The 24,667-nt window shown below is 35.1% G+C and overlaps 1 protein-coding gene across 6 annotated transcripts in view; it reads right to left on the reverse strand.

The window, feature by feature from the left end:
• The window catches only part of STXBP5 (syntaxin binding protein 5), a 104,949-nt gene that overhangs the window by 33,586 nt on the left and 46,696 nt on the right, over positions 1-24,667 (reverse strand). For all 6 annotated transcript variants that reach the window (XM_069852145.1, XM_069852144.1, XM_069852149.1 and 3 more), the window contains exons 8-18: positions 18,359-18,482; positions 16,875-16,953; positions 12,162-12,316; positions 11,017-11,089; positions 8,770-8,917; positions 8,289-8,356; positions 7,555-7,595; positions 6,091-6,311; positions 4,453-4,631; positions 2,965-3,090; positions 2,389-2,540 (exon numbers count right to left, since the gene is read on the reverse strand). In XM_069852145.1, coding sequence (XP_069708246.1) covers positions 2,389-2,540; positions 2,965-3,090; positions 4,453-4,631; positions 6,091-6,311; positions 7,555-7,595; positions 8,289-8,356; positions 8,770-8,917; positions 11,017-11,089; positions 12,162-12,316; positions 16,875-16,953; positions 18,359-18,482 — 1,366 coding nt within the window. The remainder of the gene's footprint in view (positions 1-2,388; positions 2,541-2,964; positions 3,091-4,452; positions 4,632-6,090; positions 6,312-7,554; positions 7,596-8,288; positions 8,357-8,769; positions 8,918-11,016; positions 11,090-12,161; positions 12,317-16,874; positions 16,954-18,358; positions 18,483-24,667) is intronic.

The raw sequence follows: 24,667 nt of genomic DNA on the forward strand, positions 1-24,667 counted from the left end.
AACAGAACTGGACTACAATCAAGCCTGTTTTTCCTTTAGCTCAGTAATACCCTACTCTCCTTCACTGAATAAAAATATTGGGCAAGGCTACCTACCTACCCCCCAGGGCTGAAGAAAATTGTCATCGTAGGAAAAGGAACAATGTTATGCTCTTAAAAATTAGCTATATGTTCTCCAAATCCTTCCATGCAGTGATTTATGGAATAAGTCAGAGAAGCCCTTAGGTAAATCACGATTCTGATGGGCTACCTCCCTTGCATAGGTGAACTTCAAACCACTTGAAAAGCCCACAGGGCTGTGCAATACACAGACAACTTCAGTCCTGATCCACATGATCATCTTTGTAGCAGTAAATTTTCATCTGTAGTAGACAAATCACCTTCAATAACAATTTGAAATATTATTACTATTAATAACAGCAGTAGTAAAAATCTAACACTAGAGTTCTGAAGCTTTTTCTACCAGAAAGGGAACCAAGCAAGGAAAGCTTCAAGCCTCAGGTCTCAAAACAACACTAAGTTTGGCGAGTTAGATCTTGAGACTACATACATCAGTTGCTCAAGACAGGATCCAGGATCTCCTTTTGATTTTGACTTATTTATTTAAAAACACAAAATACAGATACCATTATGGTCACTTTTTTTTTCTATTAAGTTTCATTTAAAGATGCAAAGAATAAGAAATTTAATAGATGTGTCATGGATTAAAATCAGTTTCTAAAGTAAAACAATTTCTTCACAGTGAATTACAAGTATTTATGATGAACAAGCAAGTAAAAAAAATAAAATTCAGATGTTCAAAAATATTTTATTGCCATGAGATGACTTACTTATATAAGAGGTGCGAAGCTTTTTCACAGACTCTGAATATAAGTTAGAAAGGCCGCACATGCAAGAAGCCACAGTCAGCATACCTTTGTGAAGCAATGAGAAAAGGAAAGACGGAGACACTAACAGTACATTTGAGACAGAAAAGCCAGCACAGTAACTTGTATAAACCAGGTTTATAAAATGCTCTTGCCATGCAGGTCATTAGTATTATAAAGAGGTAAAAAAAAAAAGAAAAAAAATGATTTCATGTAAGTTATATTCATGAGCAAAATGGACTTCATTCATGAACATATCAGAGAGACAGTCGACTAAGATATGCAGATCCAATACATTAAAATAACAAAAGCCAAGAAAACAAGGCAAGTACTATTTAACACTCAAAAGTAGTTTATAATCTAAACTCATGAAGAAGAATTTAAGCCCTTCATTCCAAAGAGGAATTAACACAGTCAATCAGTAAAGTAATTTCTCTCTTAAAAGGTAACTTTAAAGTTTTTATTTATTAGAAGAAAACATTTTATCTGACAAGATATGTGTACATTTTGTTCAGTGTTAATGATATTTAGACCAGTTCTGTCAGTTGAAATAAGCTGACTGGTGCAAACTGGATCTTCCTCAAAACAATGATTTACTAAAACACATCTTAGGGCATCCATTTCAATTTCAATAAAACATTATGTAAAGAACTTACCTGGACTTTATTCTGGGTGTCTTAAAATAAAGCAACCAACACTAGAGCTTGAAGAATTTTTTTGAACAGTTTATCTCCTATTGAAAAATAACCATTTGGGGTAGCAGTGACTGTTTATCATTCTGTCTTTAGCTGTTTTCCAAATTAACTTAAAAGAGAAAATAAATTTAAGAATACTGAATTTTCCCTTTAAAAATATAAATCTTGGCATTTTGACCAAAAAGTCTCTTTTTCCTCAGCTGCTAGAGAACACCCTTCTTCAGTATGTTTTTAAATCAAAGATTTATATTAACAGTTTCTATTTTGAAGTTTATTGGTTCATTTAAACCGAAGGCTTTCTCTCCAGCATAACATAACAGCATACAAAACATAACATACTTTGGCTTATCAGGACACTTCTAGTCAAAACTTGAAAACAGGAAGTCAAAAGATCCCAGCAGATACACAGACTGTGTGCAGACATTAGTGGGTTTATACAGGCATGTGATAACTGATACTAAGTTTATCAGAAATACCAGAATACTTCTGCTTCTCCATCCTGTTTAGTTAAAATCTTGTAAGCTGCATAAACCCATTGTGCATTTATACGTATATGTATTCACACAGATAATGTTTTCCCACCTGCTTTTTCTTAAAACATGCACTACACTGAAAAATAAAGACTCATATCGAGGATCAGTAGATTCCACTAAGCAACAGTTTTGAAAGAAACAATGTAAGAAACCTGCAATAGTGATGTTAGGGACAGATAGATCAAGAAGCAAAGATAAGACAGAAGTATGCTTGTATTCAAAAAATATACACTAATGGCCCAGATAAGCTCAGAAGAAAGGCACAGTTGGTTAAAACAAGTTTGGTGTTACTCACCTCCAGATGGTTGCCGAGTTTTTCGGGGAGATCGTGGCTCCCTACGATAAGGATCATTGGAACCATACAATTCAATAGTGCCTAGATTCAAAAGCACTGTCTTCTGTAGGTAATCAACCATGGCAATACCATTACAGTTTCCAAAAACTACTCTGGAAAAAGATATATGGAAGGAAAGATAGTGCTAATTGTTTGTAAAGTTTTATATCTGCACTGTTGCTGTTCATAATTTTAAGACTTCCAAGTTTTTATGAATTACCCTAAAGTATGCATAGCTATAAATTGCTAGTTTAGAATGCAGCATTGTTTAAATTGTTCTCTTGTAAATAAATGTGACACTGAGTAGAACAGATTACAATCACTGTACTTGCCAACCTAACTGACAGGTAAGGAAGCGTGATACTCATTTGTTTCTCATCTTAGCACAATCAGCATCTGCTATGACCCAAAAGGAATTAACCTCTAAGCACAGGAGACTGATTGCTTCTCTGCAATCATGACATTGCTTCTATGTTTAATAGATAATGTTAAACAACTTTAACAGAATAATGAGAACACTGTGTAGAATACACTTACAGTCCGTACGCTGAGTTGACTGCTAAGCTGGTTATCTGTTGAGGAGGTTCTCCACTCACCCACACTAGCTGGATAACTAGCTCAGTTTGGTAGCCTGGTGACTGCTTGAGAGGAGAATTTTTAACTCTGCAAAGTAAACAAAACATGGTATCTTCTTATGGTTCTCCATTTTTTCCTTATGGGATCAGAATTCATTAAATTCCACACCACACTGAACTTTAGAAAACTAAAAAATTACAAAGAACATAAACACATAAAAGCTACGAGAAAACACCCACATTGGAACTGGTCATTTGCTTCCTTAAGGGGCCTTTTGACTTATTACCTAACTGAAAATTAGTTGAGCAATGATGAAATATTTCATTCCTCTGCTCTTCAGAGCAAGACATAACAGTTGCCAAGCTATATTGACTTAAATAAAGGCATTTAGTGTCTAGAAGGAAAGTATTACCCATTCTTTTCAGAGTGCTTAAAAGAACTCCCATTTAGAGGATGAAGGGGGTGAGGGGTGCATGGGGAAGAAGTGTACTGAAAAGTGAAATGGAGGCACAATCTATTGAGACAAATGTAAACAAAGGACCGGTTTATAGTAGACCAGTTGTATGGAATTAACCCTGGGAATGGTTGCACTGGAACTCCAGGAAACGTTTTATGTGCATGCTGATGAACCAACTTTGGAATATCCTGCAGAGAAGATTAGATCTTTCATCACTTTTAAGACGTAAAAAGTCACATAGCACGTAAGCTCCTCCAGTTCCTCAGTTCCCTTTATTTTACCCATTCATTCTCATTAATTCACATTTTACTTTGCCAATATCTGCCAAAAATTCAGAATTTCCCAGTTTTTCTATTCAGTTCAGTTTTCTTTAGAAAGACACTTCTGCAATTCAGTACAACCAATGAAATATGAAAATGCCCACCCAGAGAAAAATAGCTACTTTCTGGATGGATGCACCCGAATCAAAATCCAAGTTGAGATTGTAAAACTTCAGAAAACAGGAAATATATACATATCTTAGATTTATATCTCAAAATGAAGTTCAGCATACATTCTGCATAGAAAAGGTGCTGATCTAGAGGCATTATAATGCACATAGAACAGTAAAAAATATTGCCTTCTTTTAACTTTCATTTCTCAAATGAGTAAAGTTTCACAGAGAACTGCCTTAAGGGACAAAAATCCCTATTTAAAAAATCTGAAAATTGGTCAAAAACCTCAACTGCGAGCACTACGATGCATTATGTGATATTAAGACCCATGAGAATGGGACATGTCACAATTGAAGAATTTATGAAGTTTAAAGCAACTAATATTACAACATTAGTTTCTTAAAACAAAACTTTCAAATATTTGGAAACCATTGTCCTAATAGACAAAACATTTTCACCAACAATGACATTTCACTAATAACATCAGAGTACATATATTCTCATCACGTATTCTTGTAAAGTTTCCCACTCAACAAAAGCATAACAGAACATACTTACTTTAAACATGGGACATTATCACGAAGTCCATCTGATGAACTGCTGCTAGTAGATGGATGAGACTGGGGAACAATAGACTGAGGATTGGAACCTGTGCCTGGAGTTGGTAAAGGTGGCACCTGCTCCCCATCTGGAGTTTCAATATCATTTATTTCATATAACAGACGTACTTCCAACATCTGTAAAAGAAAATAAAAATATTATCAGTAAATACAGCCCTTCAAAAAACTATATATGAAATAAAGCACACCTGAAGATAGTAGCAATAAAGTGACATCCAGTACTTTTCCATCTTTTAAATGGCAACAGTAGTTTAATAAACACTGCAACCTAAACACCCACATTGTCTTCAGAAATAGAACCTGGATACCTGAAGATTGCTAAAACTTGAAATTTCCCAATATTTCAAAGTTTACTGCTTAATACAGGAAAGAAATTAAATAATGGATAGATGCATTTAGTCACTTAATTTCGTGCACGTAATAAATTCTTCATTGTAAAGATGACTTGGTTTATACAGTTCAGGAACGATAAAACTAAGAAGAGCTGAAGGCATGTAGGCAGCTGCACTCTATTCTGCTGCAGCGTTGTACATGCCGGACCTAGTTCAATGTTGCACTGAACTAGATCATTTATTTTAAAGATCTAAGTTCATCATGATTTCAGATTTCCTTCTGCTGTGTCTATAACAATATCTGTATTAATTGTAGTGAAGGGTAAAGAAAGTTTTCCACTGTTTTATCCTCATCAGATGCAAAGTAGAAAGTAACTCAAGGATCAAAACAAAGAGTTACACAGTATTTTTAAAAGCATTTGTAGTAGTGAAGAACAGTTTGCTAGGGTCTGATTTGTAAAAAACATTTAGAAAAACTGTTCCCTCAGAAGGGAATATACTTGTATATAGGTAAACATCAGAAGACAAAAAACATGCCTGATCTCCTTAGACTGAGGCTTACCTGAATGGGGCAGAATGGCACGGGGAACCTACTACATTATGATTAATACTTCACTCAGAACATAAAAAATTTTATAATTAAATATCTTCGTATTAGATTTCAGCTTATACATCCAGGTAAGTGAAGTTGCACGCGTGTTTTATTTAACAAAGCACTTCTCAAACTCTTCTAACAGAACCCTTGTTCTGTATATGACACAATGACAATAGCAACACAGCAAAATCCTTAACAGACCATGGAGCATGTCTGGCACACTTCTACTCTTCTAGCTATGCATACTGCAGAAGTTTTGCCAAGATAGACAGTAATTATTACGAATCGAGGACAAAAAACTGGAGTCGACTCCCTAAAAGCTTTTGAAATGAACTCCACATCTCATTCACTCCTGTTTTAATTTTACCTTTAATACAGCCAAGTTTTGATCCACTATTTGTTTTAATAGATAGAACAAAGAACTACTATTGACTGCAAAACCTGAAAAAGCCAATGAAAATAATATCTTGGTGTGCAATTTTCACTTTTGCTGAATTTCATAATTCCTCCACAAAAACATATCTCCTCATTTTGAGGCAATTGTTTTGGCCCATTTCACTAACGAGAATTAAACACAATGAAGAATTAAATTGCTGCAACAGCCTTACAGGTAAATCCTACAAAATTAAAAAAGGGTTATACTAATTACCGGAATGACTTCTGTTGTGACTTCCTGCTTGCTGAACCTGTAAATAATGACATGTGCAGAAACTCCAGCTATGCACAGCATTCTACTTTCTGGACACCATGAGATGATCTGAATAGCATATGGATCTTCATCTACTATATCTGTGTTCGGTCTGTCATCTTTATTCCGTGATTTTTCAAATACTTTGGCTGTTTTTAGCTTATAGAGTACTTGCAGCGTTACTAGGAACAAACCAAAAGAGACAAAAATTAGTTTGATCTAAACAGATATTTTTCTCTGGCTAATTTTTCTCATTTAGAACTTCTCTTCATAGATAAAGCCACTATATTTAACAAGGGAGTGCAGAGTAGAAGAACTTCCCTAGTTCATATGTAAGACTCTGCTATTACAGAGATTTAAAAGTTTTAAATCAAGATACCGGATATTTGCAGTTTCTTCCTTAACAGGTTTTCTTACTTGTTTTATAAAGAAACTATATATCTTTAAGAGGATCTTCTTTTGACAGATATATACTGGATAGAATTTTTAATTGCATAAAATCAATCAGTCGCACACCCCGCACTCTCTCCCAAGTTCCACCCCCATCCCAAACTGAAATTAAAGATCTATAACACTTCAAATACTCCTCCTCCCAGTTTTCAAACATACATTGCAACTGTTCTCTCCCACACCTACACACCTCTTAGCATTTTGGAATCTCAGTCTTCCACAAATTTTCAAACACAACTGATAAAGATTTGAAGATTGCTTCAGATAGCTTTTAAGTACCAGGAGTTAAGGTTAATTAGAACCAGTTTAATTGAAACATCTAACTTTGCGTAATCCATTCTAATTTGAATTCTTACTGCAATTCTCACTGTTAGCTTGTGTAGCCTATCAGATGCAACTGACCCTTGAAGTGAAGGGAAATGTAGGATGGTATAGGACTCTTCAGGACTGTTCAGTGTTCCACAAAAGAAAAGTGTCTTTATTTTACTGTTCTCCTGCCTTTCTTCACAAATGCCTATATCATTTTATTAGCACAAACTACTACGGGTTCCAATTCTCATTTTTAGATACTGTAATTTATGGGCAGCTGATGCCTTATAAACACATGCCTCTCTCCTGTCTAAAAAGACAGAAATAACTTCATGAAATTCAATTGTACTAAAAAGGAATGCATTTGCCTGCCATGCATCTCTACGCTGAACAATGTGCTTCTAAAATATTTTAGAGCTCTTCCATTCTAGCTGGGCCTTGGACTACCAGTTCATTTTCACCGAGGCAGTAAAAAAAGTAAACCAATTAACTAAGAAATAATGTTAATTTTATTTAATTTTAAATCAAAGTTTCCTACAGTTACTGACTACATGAGTCAGGAAATAATGAGGATGACTAGTCTGCAATTACGTTCCATTAGAGAAATCAGTAAGTTTAGAAAACTCCTACGGTAATAGGAAAAAAATCTCTTCTCAAAACACTTACTTGCTGAGGCATCCCAAAACTTGATTGACCCATCAGCATGCCTATGAAATATTAAAAAATTAATAAGATGGTAAAATGGTTAGTTGGAGCATTAGACCTTTTTGCTACTGATTAGAAAACGTACATTTAACATTCTATTTTTATTAGTATTCTTAGTGATGCTATTTTCACAATTTTTTGGAAGTCAATATTTTACAAACACGTTTAGTAGAACTCTCATTTCCTGTGCTGCACTCCACAGCTATAAATTAAATTTTATTTACACTCCTTAGAGCAGTATTCAATAGATCAGTCTCAAAAGAGATTAAAACAGACACATTTAAGTATTTGGTTGCCCTTTTTTGTAACAAAAAAGCTTGTCTTCCCTTTGAGAACTGAAGCCAGTAACTAATAGACCTCTATGCTTTGAGGCTATGCAAATATTTTTTTAAAAGTTGAAGAATAAATGATAAGTTTCAACCAGGACATACTGACAGCAAGCAGACAGTCACAATATCACATCATAGTAATCCCTGTAAAACACCTGCTACCACTTTGTTCCTATCTTCAGTTCCACATTTTACTTGACTTTCTTGTTAACACCTCAAGAAGACTATGCAAACTACTTGCCTGGTGAACATATCCTGAATAATTCAAACCACTCTTAGAGCATTGTCTTCTATATGAAAAAACAAATATTCTCACTTCTACCGAATCAGTCCAGAAAGTTACTACTACTCTGCAGTGTCACTTACCCTGTAATAATAATCTCTGGATAGCTCTGAGTGATCAAACCCCAGTTGCCTCCACTGATAGGCCATTCCTGGAAGATTAACAAATACAATGAGAAAGAAAATATCGCACAGTGCAAATATGGAGGCACTGAAATTAATGCAGATAGTGCAGATTCCAGTACTTCAAATGATTTCAAAAAGAAATTAAACATATCCACTACACAGAAGAAAAAAAAATAAATCACCACCCTTGTTATAAAAACACTCTTTCTCCAGTAAGTCCCTTAGCTTCCAGTCATATAGTGAACAATGGGAATGCATCAGGAAAGCATGACTACAGGCTTGACATATGCTATATCCTCTCCAGACATTTGCTATTAGCCACTGTCAAAGACACGATAACAAGTCAGATGGAGCTTTGGTCACAGTATGGCCACTTTCAGGTTTAGAACTGTTGATTTTCAGTATTTTCAAATACATGTGTATGTACTAGACATTGTACCTTTTTACTGTAACCTTGACGTTTCTGTCGAGCACCAACTGAATAGAGTGCAGGTATAAGGTCCACAGGACAATCGGCAAAATATTCACAACAGGTAACTGGAGATTCATGTATAGTCAGAGGATATGGATTCTCAAATATAGGGTACCTTTAATGAACGAAAGCAGAAAATCTGTTAACCTTGGAAAACAGTTTTTTTAAAATACAGAACACAAGTAAAACTGAAAACTAAATTTACATTATTTTCATACAGAGGGAAAGAAGCGCATCTAAAATAAGGGCATGAACAAATATACTATGCAGCTTCATTGCTAATCCAGTATACTACCAAGTTACTGCGGTACTCTGAACCTAAAATTTGTACTGTTCCTAAAATATTTCTAGAACACCACTCCTCCCTATAGTTTTATATTTTTAAAAGCTTGCTATTTTAACAGCCTGAGGCAAAACTGAAAATTACCAAGGCCTAACTGTAGTAATGTGGAACTATGAATTTATTTCTAACTCTTCAGCCTATTCTTCCATACGGGGAGAAAGATAGGAGAGTCCAATGCCCCCCTTGCATTATTACACTGTTCTTAGGCACTGTTTCATAATCCACTTGCAACTTCAAGATCACTTTATGAAAGGTAGATTGCAAGACTTGGTTACCCCCTCCCACAGCACCTCCTCCAACAGAAAAGTGACAGAGCCTTAATGATGAAAAAAGCCAATAATAATAATAAAAAGGTAAATGTATCCATGTTTGAAAAGCATTTATCTCTAGAGAGTGCACATTACGCATATGCTTTTCAAATTTATGGGGTTTTTGTGAGCCAAAACCAGGCAAGCTTCTCAATCCAATCTAAACAAAAAATTAGCAAGAACAGATGAAAATATTCCACATACCAGTAACATCATACAGAGCTATGTGGAAAGCTAAACCTATGCTCTAAAAATTGAATGAAAGTGAGGCTTAATTTTAAGAAAATACATAAAATCCATATGACAATACAGGGCAAAAGGAAACTTCCTGTAACAAAAACCCTGTTAGTTTCATTGCCTTTTTTCAGGCATGAAACAATTAGTAATTTGCAAGTCAATCATAATAAAGACCATTATAAGTCCTCTAAAAACATAACTGCTGAAGTTTTTCTCACATGAAATGGAACAAAACATAACTTCAAATTCCAGGCACTGTAAACTGTGTCACATAAGAAAAACACCTTGTACAAACTTTATTTCAAGTTCATTAAAACTTTTTTTTATTAACATATGAATGTTGGAAGCTTACTACCATTAATATATCAGAAACAAGCTTTGGATACAGCATATGGCCATGCGGAAAAATCTAAGTGAAATTGCTCAGTAGCAGCAGAGATAAACTTGACCTTCTTCCAAATTTGATAGTCTTCATTATCTAAGGTTGATATTAACCCTGAGGATGCATATTTGCAGTTTTTTGTTGTGCCCTAGAAGGATGTTCTTCACAAGGATTTTTTTTTTTCATTGACCATTGGTGACTTTTAATCAGGAACTCCACAAGGATCATACCCATTAGACTCTTCCGCTACTAATCCCTTAATAGTTGTTACTGCCTACACTAATTTCTAAACCCTTCATAAAAAAATTGCAGGACCCAGAATTTTTTAACACCACATAATAGAGTGTACGGACTGTTCCATGGGCAACTCGCACTACGTTGGGCACGTATTAGTGGTGAAAACTGTAGTAGGATAGTAGGATACTATTTTTAAGCAAACTCTTACTACAGCAGCAAACGAGGGAATAGATATTACCATTCTGATTTTGTGTGTGTGTCATTTATTGCACTGGTTTTATGTTACTTTAAACAATACAAATAGCAATTAATTTGGCAATAAAATATTTGTGATGACAGTAACACCCAGTGTGAGCCAAAACTACCTGACTTAACTGAACAGTTGTTCCTTCTGCTCCCTGCCTCAAAATCCCGAGTTCCCCTCACAGCGTTGAGGAATCAACTTCAAAATAAAGTGTGACAATTAAAAAGCAGTAGTGATCCATGAGTAATTTCTGTCAGTCAATAAAGCTTGAAAGTCGTGTAATATTCTACTCTGTTACACATTAACTTGAGAAAAGTTGATTTACACTGATTAAACCTTACATTTAATATTCAAAAATCTACATTCTTGACAGGGAGGTATTATGGCAGATTAAAAACTACAGAGCAGAACAATAGGCTGACCACTGCAGCCAACCATCAAAAAGACTACATGAGGTTCTTACCCATTTTGTGCAAGGTCAATCAGTACTAAGTCCTTTTCTAGGAGAACAACTACGGCATATGGTTCCTGAAAGTCTGAAAACAAGAAAGAAAAGAGTTACTTACTGGTAACTGCAGTTCTTGCATGTACAGCCTCAAGAACGTGATCGGTCCTTGCACTCTATCAGTTGAGAATAGAAAAGCCACTTAGATGACTACACAGTTTCTGAAGATATTTTGTATGCTCACCCCCCTGAATACTCCAAGTTATGTTTGGAAAACACACCCTCTCCCTTCAATTCAATATTCTCAGCTCTCTTCCAATCTGCTAGAAACATTTAAACAGCTCAAATAACAGGAAAAGGAACATGCAGAGGAACTTGAATAAGCAGGATTTTTGAGAAAGAGCCAATTACTGAACAATAGCATCCGCCCACCCTTATAATGCCTTTCATCATATTCAGTGAGGTCTAAATTCCAATTGCTTAAAAAAATGACTGAAAGACAGCTGACTTGACTCTGAAAAAAGAAAACTGAAAGAATTTCCAACTTTATCTTGCTCCCTTTCAGCCAGACCTCAAATTCCGAGCTAAGTAGTTTTGCATACTCTGATGGAAGCTGACAGCTAAAAACATTGTAGTCATCAGAAATATAACATCATTAATCTGGGACAACTACCTAAACTATGATAAAAAAATCCACTTCTGCAGAAGAGAGATCACAGGTTAGTGATGAACTTAATATAAGTATTGGAATGACTAAACTCGCTACAAGTTAGGAGAACTACACAAATCCTAATCAAGGTATAGCATTGACTGGAAGAGTCTTAAGTGCTCAAATAAATACTGATGAACACACCTGCTGCAGTAACCACAGCTTAAAACTTTAATGCTACTTGTTGTCTACGCATGCTTTTAGGACTAAAAAAGGAAAAAACATGCAACCAGTAATCTGCATTCTTCTAGAAGAGAAACAGGTTTTAGAATAAACTATTCTATTGAGGTTTTGGGAAGCAAAACAGTATTCAGATAATAGGGATAACAGATGGTACTTCTACAGTCTCATCCCTGGAGAAAAACTGGAAAGACAATACTAAAGAACATTCTAATGGGGTAAAATTCCAGAAAGAAGAGGTCAAAGTACTGAGAAAAATCTTTACAGAGCCTACCGTTAGGATATGGTGTTTCACAGAGGGTTAGAAAATCAACAATAGAATAATCCATTTCTAGCACAGCAGTACTTTTCCCATGCATAACTGTTAAACAGGGTCTTCTTCCTACAGTGTCATATGACAAGCCTCCCGAGAGAATGATGAAAGGCTCCCTGAAATAAAGCAAAAGCATTTAGGACCAAGTCAAGATAATATGCAAAAAGTAAAGAAAATACAATAAAAGAGACTGGGCAGTTTCTGTAACTGTATTATAAAGTTCAATGAGATATCATTAAGCAAAGATAAATTAAAAATAATGCAAACCAGCTCTCCATGCAATGCGTTGCTTGTGTATGTGCTTCAGAACTTAAAACCCATGTGTTTGAACATGACAACTCAAATCAGACATCTCTTCCAAACCGTTTGTCCTCTATTGATTATTTAATCAATCTTTACAACTGCTTGCAATGATGAGATTTTTTATTTTGTTGAATTTTAGAATTGTTTCTTTTCTACTGAACTGCAGATTCATATTTGCCAACAGCCCCACTTATCCTGAATATAAAATACTCCAGCAAGATCAGGAAGAAACAGTCCCATTTTCTTTCTGTACAGAATTACCTGAAATTGTGGAGGATGAACAATTTTACAAGCAATATAATTTTGCAGTCACAATAATCTGATTGTGTTGGAGAGGCAATGAGGTTCTTGATACGCTTCAAAGCCCTTACATATTTTAGGAAGCAAGGATATAAGTAAATATCCATATTTCTCTCATGATACATCTACTCTAGACTTTCCATTTCCCCCCCAACATGCACAAATTTCAAGTAACTACTATGTCACAGACCATTCCTACTGCACAATTAAATGGCTGAGTACAGCAAAGCAAAAATATTTCTTCTAGCCTTGAGAAGAGAGATTAGAGGCTTCCCTTCAAAAATTTTTTGTCTTTACAGAAACATTTTTAAATACAACCATGTTTTTTCCAACATGCACATAATATAAAACTTAGTATTTCATTTATTGAAAACCAAGATAACTAAACATATTTTTACTAAGCATTTTCTCCTTTCTCAATTATCACTCATTTTAATAGTGTTTATGCTTAAAAACCAGCATAATACCTTTTAAAGACCATTTATAAGTACGCAGCTCAAGAAATTTCACCCATGACTAACTATAGCTTTAAATTTCAGGTTATATTTCTAGAGGGAAAAGGGACTTAGCGTGGAATTCACCTGATCTACTTTTATGCTCACTTTAGGCAGGAATCCTACACTTGTTTTACGTTTACCTTGAAAGCAGCTAGTACATCAGTATCTGGAAAAAAAAATGCAGGGAAAAAGATATCCTCACATATTGTGAAAATGAGGCTGAAGAGATCTTTTATTTTGTCTTTTCCTATAATAGTCTTGCCCATTCTGTCTAAACTGCTTTCACTAGTTAGCATTCAAGACACAAACATGACAGCTTATATTCATCGTCTTGAAAACAGTGTCAAGGGTTTATTTAATGCACATGCTGCCTCGCATCATTTTAAGGCTTGGCTGAAATGCGCTCTGTGTTTGTAGCATTGAAGGCAAAGTACACTGAGATAAGCTTTCAGTTTCTACATTTTTGTCACAATCTGCCTGATCCTTCGGAAAGCCCTATGACTGAAGAGTTGATAGGATCAAAGAGTTTGCTGGCTGAGGAAGAAACCTCAAAGAAATGGCCAAACTAGATCATGGATCCACAGAATTCAATATCTTGCCTCCAAAAGTAGCCAGAAGTGTATTTTTATTAAAGGAGTGATTTTTTTTTTTTTGTCATTTAATTTCAATTCTTTACATTAGAACTACACATAATATTTTATGGGCAGGGTCATGAAGTAATTTCAGGAAAAGGATAAACTTCAATTTAACTTGACATTTTTCAGAATGTCAAAGAAGAGAAAAATACTGGTTACTTGCTATATCTCACTGTACTGGAATGATTTACTGCAGTTTGCTCCTCAAAATCATTAGGTTTTTTAAAACAATAATGCTGCCAGGAAAACTTGCAGTAATTATTAGACTTGAAGGTTCAGCAAGATCAACTGACAATAAAAGTATGACACATTTCAGTTTTTAAGTTTCATACATCACAGTGAAAACTGCATGCTGGTTTCTCCTGGTTTCACTTCTCAAGGTCATCAGGTTACTTTGGGCAGGCTTGCCACTCTGTAGCCTTATGAAGCAAAGAATGGAAGAGCTAAGAATAGATTAAATGGATCTGACACATGGATTTTACACAGTTGAGTCAAAGTTGACTTTAGTCTGACAGAAAGGATAATATAGGTTTGTGTATGGACTTTTCCTATTTTCATGAAATCATGGATCTACCATGAACACAAGCTGTGCGTTTTCTAGTTAAAACACAGTTAAAAATACATAGTGTTGTCCTTCAATGATGACACGTATTAAAAGCTTAGAGCACATGAATGTTAAACAGAATGCATACTCTGAAAGAAAAAAAATATCGTTGTAAGGTAAACAACTCTGCCTTTGGAGACTTCACAAGCACTATCTGCAGTAGACTTAAAGAAATCATCAAACACCCAAAACCAGAAACCACAAAAACTTTAGTAAACAGGCAGCCTGTAAGAACCAGACAAAGCCTGTTGTGCTCCTGTTTCCTCAACTCCACCTTCACGCTATAGAGAACATAATGGAGGAAAAAAGTGCCAAGGGACTGATAAGAGCTGGAACAGTAAAAAATAGTGCCTGTAGCCCCTACTCCAGGTCTCAGCCTCTGATGTTCTTTCCTTCCGTGTGATTTTGGACAAGTTTTCTCCAAAAAGAAAGTTTAGAAGAACTCACTTTTTCACAATAAATAAGTTAATTGAAGTAACTTAAACATACGTTAAACAGTACCTCTTAAATACACTGTAAGCTTTTCTTTTGTGTGTTATTTTTGATAACACTAAGAGCAGACTGCTACAGAAGCAAGTTTCTTTAATTTCTTATTTAATTTCAGTAGCTGAAAAAACTTTGATCCTGTCCAACAATGATTCTCCTCTGTGTTACAGACATGAAGCGATAAACAATAAATGACAGTGATTTAGCTAAAAGTCAGAATTGTATCATATTCATATATAATCTATTTCAAAATTGTAAGCATTGAAAGGTAGTACTGCCTTGACTTAATATTCTTGTAATAAGATTACAGGGGAAACCAAAAATTCAAGTGTGAGCTGAAATACATATAGCAGTAAATGGAGATTCAGTGTACTGTTTCACCACCACAGTGTAAATGGTATTTTGGGGTGGGAAGTTTTGGGGGGGGCCGTGTGTTTGCTTGTTTTTAATTAAAGTTTTGGAAGACTATCACAACAGCTATAGATATAGAAGTACACTGAAGACAGGAAAATATTAGACAGAAAATATTAATTTTAAATGCATTAAAACATTCTGTTTGGATGAACAGTGGAAAATGACATGTAACAGGAAAAAGTCCACACTAGGAAAAAGCAGTCTTCCGAAAGAGCTACGTATTCTTAGAAATTACACTAGAATAAGCTCCCTTTTAAATGTGTGAAAAGTCAACTAGCTTTCACATCAGAACATTATAATTTCATAGAATAAGCTTCAAACTAATCTTTTCCTTCAGAATGACTATTCACAACAGAAGGCTGTGATTGCAGAAATTGTAACTTGCTGAGACTACTTTTCTGTATCTTTCTTTAGATCAGCTTTTGATATTTCAGTTGAGAAAAGAATATGCACACAGATGTAGACTACTGCAAGTAAAAAATGGCTTTTCAACTAGTCAGTTGTTTATATAACTGGGAATTATCCAGTCTTAAATCTCTGTTTACCTCACTTTTAGCAAACAATAAATATACACAAAGCCACTACAGTATATGTATAGGTACATCAATAACTAGTAAAAACCTACATTACATCAATTAAGTAATGATCCTCTATAGATTTGAATGCTCAGAGAGCAAATAAAAACAACACATAGCCCTACTCAAAAGTCAAAGAAAAAAAAATTAAAAATTGTTTGTAAATAGCTGAACATGTTTCCATGAATATTATATCTTTACATTGCAGTTTTTACTAAAATACTTTAAAGCACTTTAGAACTGTAAGTGAAAGAAATTCTCTATAGTTCGTGAAATTCTTCAATCCTAATTGCAGTCTTGGTAACAAAACACGCTACTCAAGATACTGTAATTCCATCTGAGCTTCTTGTTGCAATTACTGCTTTGCTACATTCTTAATGTGCATAATTAGGCCCAATTCACTGCATAAATTACTGCACTCTATCAGAAAAGCTTCTGTCAGTAACATTTTTGTGGAAGGAACATATGTTTAGAATTTAGAATATTTACATCAGGCTACTATTGGTCGAAGCTCAGTTTTTCAGGTCTGTGCTTCAGTGTCTTCTGTGCTTTATCAGTCTTTTTTTCCTTTAATATTCTCAAAAAACTGTGCAAAAATACACAAGTTTAGTAGCACAGAAGCAGTACACAGGTAATGCATTAGCAGCATCTACTTAAGTTAAGGTTTGTACATTGCAATTTGTCCCCATATATTTTTGTATTTTATCCAGCAATATCTGATTTACCAAAACTATCACGGCTGGTTTACGATAGCTCAGTGGCATCATGATATGCACCCCAACAACTGGGAAACAAAGTACATTCCCAGAGAATTATATTGACGTTATACAAGTTAATTTTGCATACACAACAAGTCTTACCCAGCTCTAGTTGTTTTGTATTCCACCTTAAGGATAGGTTTACATGGTTCTGGCTTCTTTCCATCTTTCAGTTGCTTTCCTAAAATTAATTATTTTCTTACATTAACCTTACAGTTCCATAACACGATGACAAATCATGAAATTCAATATGCAAATTGCTAAGTAAATATTGACACAAACATTCATACAACATATATTCAACACCTCTGACAATATACTAAAACCTTGAACATTTAGATATAGGGGTTTTTTTTGTTTGGTTGATTTGGGCTTTTTTTCCTTTTTAAGTGTTGTAGAACATTCGTTTCCCTAAAAAGGTTGCTTTAGGTGGCAATGAGAGATTTAAATTTTCTCATGTCTACCACTTTGCAAATAAAACTGATCATTTTACAAGTAAAACAAGGTTTATTCTGAGTGTTATCCTTAAGGGCTAAGACTTGAATTTCAATATGAAGGCCTGTTCTTTCTCTACTGTGCACTACCAGCAAATACAGCTTCTACAGATGCAATTGTCCCATGGAATCAGCATAAATTAAGAGTAAGGTGTAAATACGCATCTCTTCTATCTGAACGTTCATACAGTTTGTTATAACTATAAAGCTCTGTGGAAAATTTAATTTGCAGCCCAAGATAAAAATAAGAATTTTGTTTAAAAACTCCAAAACATACTAAGATAAAGTTAGTCTTGTCTAATCAGTTTTATTACTACAGTAGCTGTCAGTTTATTTTTTGACTACTACAGAATCATATAAAAATCCACAGCTTCCTCCTCCCACTCCAGTGCACAGCCAGCAAAGTAAACATGGACTTGCTAATAGCTTAGCTAGGTAAACCAGGATGCCTTGCTATAGCATCTTGTATTATGACTGTAAACTCACAGATTATCTTCACTGCTAAATTCATACTTGAGAAGCAACTTACATGCAGGAACAACATGTAAATCCAGCATTTCCACAGAACTTTGTTTAAAAGCAGCAGTATATTTCACAGAAGAGCAACATGCAATGTTAATTTCCTAGATTAACATTAACGCAAGACTACTGAGAAGTGGGAACATCTTACCAGATGCCAGTCTTCCTCTGTTACAAACCTTTCCAAGAATTTACATGGTAATCTACACATTTATACATGAAACAGATGCTTGCTTATATGTATTTTAAACAACATATGGGATTGTAATGTCAAGAAAACGTAAGCCCTGCAAACAAGCTTTAGTTAATTTTGAGATCAATGCCACCTTGTGAAAGTTCAGCTTCAAGTTCAAAGACTGAAAAAAAAACCTGACTGATTTTGATTTTATTTCATAAAGACTGGGCTGGCTTTTTTTTTTTTTTAATGATATCTATCAGAGGTTGGTATGACAGAGATTTTACTTGCACTACAAGTGCATTTTTAATACTTAGTTTTGCAAAACACACTTCTATTAAACACATTCTCGTGTTTTAAGAGCTGTCAAACACAGTGAGTATCCATTTTCACCTTACCATGTGGAGTGATTGTCTGGAATGGTTTTGTAGGAGATTTTACATTCCATATGGTCAAGGTACCATCTGAGTGACTACAAATAAATTGTTTCCCTTCGTGATGCCAAGCCACAGAGTGGATTGCCTATGCAAGAAAAGATAAAAAAACCAGAACAACAGAAGTTGAGTATCTTAATATCATTCTTACTCCCTCCTCAACGACATCAAACAGCAAAGGAGAATCAGATAAAATGCTAATTAGAACATATTAAGAGCAGTATCATTTAGTTTATTCGTGGTAAGTTTTCTGTTTGCAAGTACTTCATTTAGACATACTTCACCCATCTTGTCTTCATTGTCACTGTAGTGACATGTTTAAGGGTAAAAAAGCTCCTCCTCAGAGTATAGTACTAAGGTATTTTTCAACAATGGGTATCACGAAGAGAATAACTGCAAGCGCTTATTTGAGCTTTGCTAGCCAGTCTTTTGTTATTGGGAAAAATACAGTCCATACAAAAAGTATCTACTTGAAAGGATTATTAAGTCAAAGCTTTAAAATGGCATTTTGAGATGTCTAGGTGGCTGTGCACTAGAGGCCAGCACGGACTGAGAACATAAGTAACATGAAAATTGAATTTTTTGAAGTGATGATGAATGATGATGATGATGAAAAAGTATGGGCTTAAATAAGCACTCTAGTGTTGGAATAGCAGTTTTCAGGTACAGGAAAGTAAGTTTCCAGCAATATCATCAGGAGAATCCAGAGATTAAATGACAGGGGAAAATGACTGCATTACACGAGTGCAGAGTCTCAAGTAATAGCTTCTCCAACTCAAAGTAGTAGAAAATCTGGCTATTTGTAAACTACAGATTAACTGAGTTCGGTATTTCTTAATGAAATTTAATCTTGTTCCCTATGTAGTATGGAATTTTGTTAGAAGACAGATTCAGTGTACCAATATAACATCTACAAATATGTAGCTCAGAAACCTAGGTATCTCACATGGGGTCTCCTAGAGTCAAAGTGAAATAGCCTTGCTCATACTGTCTGAAAGACAAACTTGTATTTAGCAAATGAAAGTGAGTCTTATAAAACAAATTTTGCATAAATATTGCGGATTTGGTTTTATTAACTGACATAGTATGAAACACATCAGATAAGTGAGTTTGTAAGCAGAGACTCGACAAAGAAAAGACTGTATTTCAAAAAGATCTTTTCTCTAAGAAATGAAATAATCTATACTATAATTAGCAATACAATGTAATAAGTATGTTTTAAATACTCTCCCATGTGAAGTCTAACCCTGAAAACAGCAGGTAGCCCATAAGTGTAAATGGAACAGTTTTTGATACACAGTTACGTAGAAATATGTCTTAAGAATCAGTAAGAAAACAAAACTTATAGAAGGAAGAATAAATCTTTGAAATGAACACTTTTTTTCCTTTTCTTGATAAAGAAAGTCAAGAGGAAGGAAACAACAACCCGTTACTCTTGAAATGGCATTAATGCCAATGAACATAAAAAGATCTGATAAACTGAGCACAAAGGAGAAGAATGAGTGCTAACATTTAATTTCATAGACAGAAAGAACACTGAAAGAGAGTAACAAGGCCTTTAGCTTTATGGCTATTTATTGTCTATTTTTGTGGAGCATCTGGTTACATCTAGCAATGCAGTCAAATATTAAACCGTAACAATAATGCAAGGTTTATGTATTTTTAAAAAAATTCGACTAACAGTTCTGTGGGCTGAGTATGATAAACTTTGTTACAGAGCTCTATCCCTTATATATCTACAGCAACAAGTCAGTTACAATGAAAAAAGTACAGTAACTAAGCGACACTAGTTGGTTGATATCAATAGCCCCAATCACCAAAAAAAACCCCCTCAGAACAGAAAAATTATCCCAATGCTCAAGAGTAGAAGCTTTGACATTTTTTCCATGGCTAATATTAGTGCTAGGATTTGAAGGAAAGTGTAACAGCCAAGACAGAAAAAACAAGCCGAATCCACTGAGGCTGTATATCTATACACAGATTCTTAGACACTAAAAAGCCCCTAGAAGTACTATATTTTTTCCAATATTTTTACACAAGACTTACTGAACCAGAATAAAAAGAACTCCCACTTTTAGTCATAATTATCAACTTTATTTAAAACTTCATCTGCTACCTTTTTGGCACAATAATGCAGCAGTATGCTTAAGGCAGCTGATTCTATTATCTATCAAATATTTTTGTGGAATATATCACTGGTCATATGGATCCCATATACAATCCCTGTGATAAGATCACACATTAGTACCATAAAGGACCCTTGGTATATTTAAGGCATAAGACATTTTTATCCTTAAGAGAAGTTGTTTACCGAGGTAACCGAAGTTCTGACCTCACTCACATTCTGAATCCTTCCATTTACAAACATGTACCAAATACAGGGAATCTTTACAGGAACTTAGAGAACGCTCTATTAAAAAAAATTAAATTAATCTTTAAATTTACTTAATTGTATCTGAAGGTGTCTTACTAAAATTATTCTAACTACCTCCTTCACTTTGATTTGAAGTTAAGGGATCTGTTCTGGACTATATGGAAGTTTGTTTCAAAACTGAAAAAAATAAAATCTTACTTTTTGAATAACAAAGCCAGCATGATTGACTGCAGTGTCCTACATACACCAAAATTTAATCAGAAATGCAGTAACTAACCATATCAGATTATTATGGGGAGGCAGGCTGTGCACAAAAGAAACCTCACTTCCACCATCTGATCCCAAATGATGACACTTTTATAAAGAATTATCAAAGTATTCAAATCAAGCACAGTAAATTGGGAGTATGTATGCTAACTCTTGAGACTTAAACGGCAATATATCATGCAGATCATTTTGATGCAAAGAAATGTGTAAAATGTCTAATGACAGCATTTACAGGCTTTGGTTTCTGGTAGGTCACATATCAGAGTTGCTTTTCCTTTCTCCTCTTACTCCCAACAAGCTACTTTGACATGTTTTTAATGTACCAGAACATTGACCCTAAAAATAATAACCTATAATGGCTGTGCTGAGTTAATTCTATCAAAGTTTACTTTCTATCAGAACAAACAAAACTGAATGGACTTCACTAAAAAAAGAAATAGGTTTAGTTTTCAGAAATTGCACTTCATTTTTTTTAGAAACAAAACTAATAGCTGAGAAAAATTTTATTCCTTTCATGGCTGAAACGTATGGGAAATATTTGCACTATAAACTATATTCCACATGAGAAATGCAAAACTTCCTTTTAAAATCCGTAATGTTTGAACAGAAAAGGCTTAAGAATGACACAAAAAGAACTTACAATCTTATTTTCCCACTGAGCCTGCCTAAGACAAAAAGGATGTTTTGAGGAAAGAGCTTCAAAGGAACTTTCTAAAGAAAAGTTCATTCATATCAACACTTACATTATGTCACAGATAATTTCCTCCAAATTCTCAGACAAAAAGAATGTTACATTTGTGCATTCTTCTAACTAATCTAAGCATGCCACATATTGCTGTTACATTAAGTAGTATACAGTACCACAAGCTGAGGATCTCTAATTAAATTCGTTATTACAAAATAGAATGTTTTCGAGGGAAGAATACGCTAGCAATCGGCACTAGTGCTACCCATGACCTAGAGCTGTCCATCTCTCCCCCACCCATGGTTAAGCAGAAATATGATTACAGAGTTTTTAGGGGGGGTGGTAGTGTCTCCCTATAAGCATTCGTGTCCTTGGAATGAGCACTCCTAACGTTCTTGCGCTGTAACTATCAGAGCAGGGTGCTGGTCAGGAACACATGTTCAGACAGGAAGAAAGCAGGAGCAGTGTTCTGTTGACCTAGCTTTCAGGAATCAAACACTGCCCCACCTCAACATGGGAATTTGCTTCAGGAGAGCCTCTCCTAAAGGTCAGGTTATCATTTGGAATGATACTAAGCAGGAAATGATGAAAAGATATAACAGGATTCAGCTTCCTCCCTGATGAAATCACACAGTATCTTTCCATAAAACTCTGATTGTGCAGGAAGTTTGACCCTCATTGTTCCTTAGTAAAGGAAGAACATAAAGGATGACATTTGAACCCCAGACACACCTGAAGTTTTAAGTTAAACATAGTTGCAACAAATGATGGTGATAGATTGCATAGTCCCTGAAATTACATGTTTTAAGACAAATGTCAACTACAAAGTGGTAAGAGAGGGAGAGACTAATTCAATGGCAAAGTTTAAAGCAAACAGTCTTTATGGTATTGCTGTGTCTGGTCATCCTGTTCATGCCGCCTCAGGAAGCCAAGTCACCAATTTAACAGTCACTATCATTCAATCAAATTAGAGAATTGTGTTTCACAGCACTGCTACAGGAAGAAGACCACACAGTTGCAAAGGATCCGGCTCTAGGGTCCTGGTAGCTACATCTCATGCCTTGCTACCACGCAGAACTTCAGCTGTGCTGTAGCACCAAGCTCTGCTGATGTCAATCTTGTAACTCCCAGTAAAAATAAAGCTCACACCCCATGCAGAGCACTGCAGTATATAATTAAGCACAGAATCAGCCATCACCTTTGCAATGACTGGTGATGGATTTTATGAGACTGACGGGATTTCACAGTTGACCAGTACCTGAAGAATTACTTGTTTTCAATAGGGTTAGAGCCAGGCAATGTTTTCCCCCATGCTAATGAGCAGGCCTGATTCACCAAACAAGATCCCTCTGCGACCCTTCCCTGCTACACTTCAGCAGTCTGAGACAGCACACAGGGAGGAAGAAGGTAGACCAGACAGCATTTCTTGTGTCTGATAAGCAGCTCTCCACCAGATCTCAAGTATGACAAGATTGAACTAAGTTGCTCTCTTCTTGCTGGTTGCCAACTCCACACTCAGAAGAGCTGTCACCAAGAACAAACTGAGAAACAAAGATATAAATCCTGAGATTTAAAATCTTGATCCTGCTACAGGGTAGAACATCATACGCATTACCCTCTGTAAGAAAAGAGGTAAAACAAATTCATGGGTGGAATACAGTTATGAATTGTGTTACATATTGGCCACAACATCACTGTAAAAACACTTTTTACTTCTACTATATATCTTAAAAATAAAATTGCATTGCATCTTCTTCACCAAAGTTTTTCGTCTCTGAAGTCAGCCTAACATGCTAAGAGAACAAAACTAATATCAGTCTGAAATGTGGACAAAAAAAATGCATGAGACAAATTTAGAGTGGACACGTTAAATTACTTTACTAGAACTGTCTGCTAGTTGCTCTCTTACTGAAAACCCTGTGTCCTGCTCAATTCAGTCCATTTCCCTGGTTTCTGATATTCCATTCTTCTTTAAAACCTATACAACTGTACTAGTCTGCCACTGAAAATAATTATTTGATTATTATACGTATATAGACATTTCATTTTTGGCTAAGTACTTGAATTACTAGGTTATTCAGCTAGAATGAACAGCTTATCAGTATGCCAACAATGTCAGTCAGGGTTTTCACAGTATCAGTCATGGTGTTATTTAAATGTCTAAAACTCAAAGCTACCTACCTTTTCACAGTAACCTCCTCCAGCATTAAGCAAGTGAGAATGCTTTTCTCTTAAGGAAGCTGTTCAAAAACTAGCAAGGCTTTTACTATTTGGCAATATAATTTTATTCTAGCAAAATGCAATAAAAAAACCTGTTTCTTCTGCATCTTTTAACATTTATATTCACTTACTCGAAACTGTGCTAGCTGAAAAAAAAAGAACAGTGTATTTATATAGGCCACTAGTCAGTCAGCACTGATCATAAAGTGATTAGGAAAGATAACATTCTTGAGTTGAATATTCCTTCAACTGACAAATTGAGGGAGATTCTCTGGTTTTTGCAGCTAAATGCAAAACTGAGAAGCACTGAGGAATAAAATCGAAAAAGATAAAGGAGAAGCCCCACCTCACCTGACCCACTCTAAAAAAAAGGAAAGACATATATATATAGCACACAAACAATAACCCACTCTCTGCAGCTTTCTATTCATTATATTTTCTATATCTGATAGGATCTTCTCTCAAGGCCATCGGTCCAGAAACAATTACAGCAGTCTCTTGGAATGGCACCTTACAAGAAACACATTTTTCAATTCTGTTAGACATAATTAATCATATATTTCTATGCCATTCAGGCCAGAAGCCAGAACTTGAAACTGCCTAACTGTATCAAAGCCACATTAAAAAATGGACACTATTCTATTCTGCACGCCCTCTTAAGACAATTAGATCAAAATAATTTGCCCATTGAAGAATAAATTCTCTGTCATAAAATGTTAAATGGATA

This window comes from Phaenicophaeus curvirostris, chromosome 2 (genome assembly GCF_032191515.1).
Source record: "Phaenicophaeus curvirostris isolate KB17595 chromosome 2, BPBGC_Pcur_1.0, whole genome shotgun sequence".
In the NCBI taxonomy this organism is placed as follows: Eukaryota; Metazoa; Chordata; class Aves; order Cuculiformes; family Cuculidae; genus Phaenicophaeus; species Phaenicophaeus curvirostris.